Genomic DNA, 7223 nt, shown 5'->3' with positions numbered 1-7223 from the left:
TTCACTTACAAGTACTGTAACTTGATGTTGTCCAGAAAGGCCAGCTTTGATACGTATGTGAGCCTGCTGTTGGTCACCGTCCTGAGAGAATTTTCACACAGAAATGATCGTTTGACAATGACATCATGATCAAAACAGTAATTACAGACATTACTGCAACAACGACAACAACTACAACAGCAAAAATGGAAATTGTTGCTTCGAGCATCATCTCGTGCTTTTTAACAGCCTCTATGAATCTTCTTCAATCTCCCCCTCACAGGTCTAAACCATCTCAATCATCCCAAGTATCTAAATTGTACAAATTCAACTCTGCCTCCAAAGTGCACTGGTCTTCCTGTCAGAAACTATACGACACAATAACAAAAAACTAAAGAGGAAGGGCGTTATAATGAAAATAGTCACACGATGGAAGGGTGGTTAATGCTCCTGCCATACAGCAAGATCACTGCATACATCCCACATTGCATACATTCTCTATGGCAGGGGTGTCAAACTCATTTTAGTGCAGGGACCAGTACAATGATAACATAATTACTTGTAAATAACAATAAGTTCACAAGTTTATTAGACAATCTTCATATTTAATGAAATGTAGTGTTATAAAACATATCATAAACATGAAGTGTTCGTCCATTTTATAATTACAAAATTCATTAAGCGGGCCTGATTGAACACCCTAACGGGCCAGGCTTGACCCACGGGGCATATGTTTGACACCTATGCTCTGTGGATTTGTTCCAGGTAATCCCTGTTTACTTGCACAGTCTAAAGACTTGCAGAATTAGTTTAATTGTTAACCCTTAATGGACCAAAATTGTGAATAGTTGTTTATTTCTATAGGTGGTGCTATTGTAGAAGTCCAGACTGTTCAGAGCAGGCATGGGCAAACTACGTCCAGGGGGGGCAAATGCAGCCCATTTGCCTTTTTAATCCAGCCCACCAAACTTTTCCAAATTATGTTATTAATTTATTTTTTCACTGTATTTCTGCCTTTCCCCTGTAATCCCAGTTTTTCCCCAATAGAGGGCATAGAAAACGGACTGACTTTTCCATGTCATTTGTTTTAGTTCATACAAACACCATCTATCTGCTCTTGACCCGGCCCCGTCAAATTTCAGAACCCATAGTGGCCCGCCAGTCAGAAGGATTTCCCTCTCCCATAAAATTATTAAGAAAGTCTTGTTCCATCATTTCAGTTTACAGTGCTAATACAAATTTTGCTCGCAACTGGTTGGAGTGGACAAATAAGTCATCAAGTGCCGCTATACGCAGAAGACAGTTTTGTTTATATTCGCTGGTTGTAAACAACTCAATGCACTGTGCTACATTTACTTCCTTTGGTTTGTGTTGTCTTTTTGGACCCTTTTTGTTCTTTGTTAGCGTAAGGCAGACTTGTGTCCTAGATTATGATGTTACCTTTGTATTAGCAAAGGTTAGTGACATAAGTACTTATGTACAATATGTGGGTTCCGATTTACTTAGGAATGGAATTTCGACGTAAGTCAAGGACCCTGTCAGGTCTGTCTGTTCCTGCTGTCTGCTGTGTGGGATAATTTGTTATCACACTCACCTGTGTCTGCAATTAGCCTCACCTATGTCACCTGGTACTCCCTGTATATATACCTCTCTCCCTCACTCTCAAGCTTTTTGTTGTAGCTGTTCCTAGTCGGTTCCTGAGCAAGTCTGTTGCTGTGCTCAACTCTGTTCGTGTTCTCAGCTCTGCTCGACTTTGCCTATGCTTCTGTACTGGTTTTTGGAGTTTTGAATCTTGAAATAAACTACCTGCACCAGTCCTGCCTGCTTCCTGCCATGTCAATGGCCAATCGTGACAGACCCCCTAAATTTTAGTTTGGTTCTATCAGAAAATTTCTATTTTTTTGGTCTTTCCGCCAGCACCAACGTTCATTCTCATGGTATCAACTGTTGAGTTTCTCTTCCTCTTCACTAGAGTGTTGATCATTTTAAACACTCTTGGTAGACTATTAACATATGCTGTAATTTGGTGCTAAATAAACGAATTAAACGTAATTTCATTGTATATCATATTTTTATCAGTAGTCACAATGATAGATAGACGCATTGATCTTGAGGAATTGTAGGGCACACTATTGATCCAAATGTAGCATCTGTAAACTGATACAAGGAGACACAGAACTGGCAATACATCCGTATGTCAATATTAATATAAGAAGCCTCTACTCCTGAGTCGAGCGGCAATGAGGGACAAGTAATGACTGTTGTTTATTTGCCAACACTTGCACACGAGTGTAGGTGGTGTGATGTGTAATTAAGTGTGAAATCAAGTGTCAGACACTGAGACATTGTTGTCACATGGAAGGAAGTCAATCTCAGCTCAATCTGCATGCAGCTAAAGGAATAAATTATTATTAATAATAAAAAACCTCAACACAACTCTAATAATCTGCCATCCTAATTTATATTTTTTTATATTAATTAGGGAAACTGTGGTTTAATGGTCTCTGCCAATTTTCAGAGCCAGAGGGTGAACTAATAATTGGTCTTTAATTTCACTACAGGTCAAAGCCTTTACGCTTTGTGTCTGCTAAGTTCTGTTAAATTTTCTGATAATGGAAGAAGAAGAAAAAATAGGGATGTTTTTCATATTCTTCACTGGTTTTAAAACCTGACCATTTGCACATGTTATCTGACGAAGTCAGGACAAATTAAGTTCTGTATTTTGTTCTGGTCTGTGACCTAGAATTATTTTTTTAATTCACCCTTTTAAGTTGTTCTACAAGGTTTGAATTGTAAGAATATATCTGAAATATGATAAATGGCTGTACAGAGAAATATAATTTTTACTAGAATTGCAGCAGGGATTGCTTCTGTTTCACAGTCACAGGACTCATTCAGCCTGCCTTGTTGTTTTCTTTGCACTTAATCAAAGCAGCAGGTAAAAGCATACACACTTTCACTGTGCAATGTTCATTGTGCTAAAATGGGATATTGGCTGGGAATTAGGGTAGTGCCTACTTAACAGATTAGTGTGTTTGGAAGGAAATGCAGCTTTGTACACAGTTATTTTTTTAAGTTAAGAATTGCAATGAGGCAAATTAACTCTGCGGAACACAAAGGGGACACAGTATCATAAAATACAATGGCACAAACTGCATGATATATTATATATGTGACAAAGGCAGGAGTGGAAGCATATACATCGTCCATTGTCCCCATCCCTTCGACGCATATGTAGAGTGCAGAGAGTGTGCAACATATATTTATTCCTTTATCGAACGCGTAGTCACATTTGCAGTGATAGAAGCCTTAAAGACTCACAGGTTCCTGAGATTCTTGTAGTAGTGCAGGTCTTTGTCGTTAATTGAGGAGAAGCTGCTCTGGTTAGCGATGTAGCTGTCAAGAGATACAAGTGTGTGTCACAAGACTCATTTGTTAACAGTGGCAGGGGGAAAAAACAGAAACATTTCAGTGAGACAAAGGTTCACAATAAGGCCTATATAATTACAGTTCATCATTAAAATTGAGCTCTTGACAAACGGGCGCAGATTGACAGAATAAAGGACGAGCAGGGGGTTGTTTTTCTCACAATAGAAACACAAACACAGGCTTTGAGTCTTTTCCTCTGCCCGAGAGAAGGCACTTGACTGGTCAGGTTTTAAGGGGGGCCCCTCCTTCTTTCCCCTGTAAACAGGTTCTGAAATGTAATACCTGTACTTTTTCAAATAGCACAGCTCTGGCATCAGATGTCTGAATATTTTGGGGTAAATAAAGCCTTCACATGGAACTCAGGACAACCTTTCCTCTTGAAGGGTCATGTTGAAAACAACAGCCACAGCAGATCAGATTGTTCTGCAGAAACCTTGTTCCTTCATGTCGTACTCTCGGCTCTTGCACTAAATTGTTTGTTTTTATTTGGTGACCCACATCAAAAACTATTGTTAATATGTACAATTCGACAGTTTCCAGGATCATTACGAGGCTATTGTAGTGACAGGTCAATGCGATGTGCTGGGTGAGAACATTGTGTAATTTAGACCTAAATAGTGACGTTTTAAATAATTAAAGACAAAAAGTTGCTAAATGAGGATTGAAGAGAAGCAACAAACCCCAAAAAACCTGTGGTAAAAATAGCATCCTGCATTTGCCTTAGGCTCTAAAATGCAGTGCCACCACACAGACCTCTAAATCACAACACCTCCCTTTTTAAAATCTCCACTCTTTCTACTTCATCTATTGCCAGGTCTCTGCTATCACGTTCTAATAAAACTGAAAAGCCTGAAAAATTATGTTTTAATGTATCGACAATTCCCCTGCGATAACTCAATAAGCCGATGCAAGATGTCAGCATTTTCCTGCAGCTTTACCTCCACCGGTTGTTAAGACTTATTATCTGAAAACCAGCATTAAAACACTTTCAAACAGAAGAATGTACTTACACTGGAGAACAACTAATAAAAATGACACATTTTAAGCATCAAGTGATACTCAAACTATGCACTTCCTACTTAAGTCATATGATCTGGATCAAATTTCACTGATAAACATTTTTGTAGTATCCATAAACTATTTCTCTGTGTTATTTCACCTGCTTCGATTTCTATCAAACACCATTAGATTTAAATGTCCGTTACCCCTCTTTTTCTTTTTTTTCTTTTTTTTGTCTGTCACACGCCTGCCTCTGCACCAACACCTTAGCCGTCAGGTTGCTCTCCATTACTGTCCACTTATTTTGTTCATGATTTATTACAGGTTATAATTTTAAGGATGCATTATTGTGCTGTATTTAGAGAGACCTTCACCTGAGGCTCACTGAAGAACACTGCTTCTTTATTCATTTACAAAGCTGTGCTCCATAAACTGTCTGTGCAGCTGCTGTCATTCATATATCATGGAACTGGATCAAACGGATAGAACCGATCTCCGTTAACATACTGTGCAGGATTCATCTACAATACGTCTTATAAATGGAAAATGGTTTGGAGAGAAATTTCATTTAGAATATGTTAGAATCTGGTACAAAATAAATATATATAATTTAATTTTGCTTATGGGAGATGATTTTAATGAAGACCTGCTTATTTCCATGTCTTTCATGTGAGTCCTGTGTTTTTGGCCTGTCATATATCTGCAGGGAAGTAAATATGCTGCTTCAATGCGTCATATTTGTAGACTTTTTCAAAGGAAACTGAATTTCTTTTTTTTTTGGTCCACAAAATAGATGTGGAAAACAAAAACATTAAAATATCTACTTTCATCTGGTAAGAATACATTTAAACTTATAGATTAGTAAACCACACTGCTTATAGTAACAACGAAGAATTGCTCACCCAACATTGCAATTAGACACTAATTTTCTGTTTCAATTCGTGTTCAACAATAGCACAATTATTCCTACAGGCAAAATTTTAGACACAAATGCATTTAGTAGGTTTTTTTATAACTTAAGTTAGAATGTCACAAATTATTATTTTACATGTTTTTTCAATAACGTATGTGTAAAGTGCCTGAAAAGACTTCAAAAACGTAAGTTTTGATTATTTAGTCTTTTTAAAACATAAAACAACCTAAATATCTTTTATTTTCTTAACTAACATTTCTGTGAGTACTTTGAAATAGTCTTTATTTTATTCCTCTTATTTATTAATTTTTACACTTAACTTTCAACTTTTTGTCTTTTTGAACAGATTTCTGTGTTATAAATAAATAAAGAGTCTAGTTTAATTTTATTTTAAACCCAAAGGGGGTGGGGGTTACCAGTCCAAAATCATAGTTGTAATTTGTGACATTTTCTTCACGTAATTCCACCCCTCACTCAATTAACAGCAGACATATGGTAGGATAACCTGTCTCTTTTAGCAAGGTCACCGGACGATCCGTCGCACTGTCACCACTTGTATTTGCCTGCATTAGATGAGCAATCAGCCCGCGTGAATGAGTGCTTTTCAGACCACTGTTGCCTCATTTCAACCCCGTTCAATGCCAAAGACTGTTTATCCTTGAAAAAACATCATTATCAGCAGGGCTGTTTTTCTGTGCCAAGAATCACAAGTGTTGGGGCTAAATAACTATTTCAATCTACCGTTTAATTGCACCCAGATACAGGCTTCACTTTATGTTAAATTCTAGGCCAAATGACGTTTGAAGGAAAAAGTCAGAGAGAAAAAACTCGGCGTTTTGAAGGCACCTTAAATGGTCTTTCCCTCACACTTGTGACATTGTTATTTTTTTCCTATTCCCCTGCTTCATTTGAATGCACCAATAAAAGCCATCATGGGAAGTGTCTGGGCTAAAATTTTGGACACTGCCGTCTGCACGTTCACATCATCCACATCCAAGGCACGGGTGCGCACACAAACACCGACAATCAACTGACCTCTCCTCAAAATGGGCTGTTTCCAGCCTGCTGCTGAATGACTGTGAGTGAGTCCTGCGATGGTCATAGGCCCAATTCATTATTGCTATTTAAAATGATCACAGTCGTCAATTTTGCATCAATTGTGCATCAAATAACATTCAGAGAGATACAAAAGGGCGGTTCGCGGGTTCTGACATTCCTGTCAGAGGGTGACATTCCTCTGTTTATAAATGATAGGAATGCAGCCACCTTTCTGTGAATGTGGACATTTCAAGATGGATCACCAAAATCTGTAATGCTTATATAGACACTCACATGTCGGTGATGTTCTCCATCTCTGCCTCGCTCTGCAGCACCGGGAAGGCAGTGATGCCCCCCTCCGGATCCACGCAGGAGATCCTGGTGCTGCTGCAGGAACAGGAAGAGGGACATGCCTCCGTGGACATCCACGGATCCGCGGAGCCCACCGTCACCCCGAAAACCCACACCCACCACCACAAGCACCGCCACGACCCAGAGCCTCTCCACGGCACGAAGAGGTTGACCCCTCTTCTGGGTGTGAAGGTGCTCATTTCTTGTGCCAACTTCAGCTCTGGGGCTCGCTGAACAGCCCCACGGCCCGGCCCAGGTTGGCTGAAACCAGCCCCGCTTAAGCAAAACGGATGAGCAGAGAAATTAAGGAGGAGGATCCGGTGGTAATTGTGGACACAGGCGGCGCAGCTACAAGACCTTCGGTCGTGACAAAGAAGGGAGACCGACGAGACAGAGCGCAGAAATGTGCGGAGACAAAAAACAGATATATCGGGGCGCGAGAGCGGGTCCTCCGGGTCCTCCACCGTCCGCCGTCACTCAGCCAGTCAGTCAAATCACACTGACGGGTGTGTGC

At 39.7% G+C, this 7223-nt stretch overlaps 1 protein-coding gene across 2 annotated transcripts in view; it reads right to left on the bottom strand.

Moving 5' to 3' along the window:
* Positions 1 to 7217, bottom strand: part of ntrk2a (neurotrophic tyrosine kinase, receptor, type 2a) — a 106781-nt gene extending 99564 nt beyond the window's left edge. For both annotated transcript variants that reach the window (XM_017042958.1, XM_008336700.2), the window contains exons 1-3: positions 6653 to 7217; positions 3301 to 3375; positions 10 to 81 (exon numbers count right to left, since the gene is read on the bottom strand). In XM_017042958.1, the coding sequence (XP_016898447.1) occupies positions 10 to 81; positions 3301 to 3375; positions 6653 to 6909 (404 nt within the window). In that variant the 5' untranslated portion in view covers positions 6910 to 7217. The remainder of the gene's footprint in view (positions 1 to 9; positions 82 to 3300; positions 3376 to 6652) is intronic.
* Positions 7218 to 7223: the final 6 nt, after the last annotated feature.

This window comes from Cynoglossus semilaevis, chromosome Z (genome assembly GCF_000523025.1).
Source record: "Cynoglossus semilaevis isolate Cse_v1.0 chromosome Z, Cse_v1.0, whole genome shotgun sequence".
Taxonomy (NCBI): Eukaryota; Metazoa; Chordata; class Actinopteri; order Pleuronectiformes; family Cynoglossidae; genus Cynoglossus; species Cynoglossus semilaevis.
The sequence above is the reverse complement of the archived record's forward strand: the minus strand, read 5'-3'. Positions and strand labels throughout refer to the sequence as shown.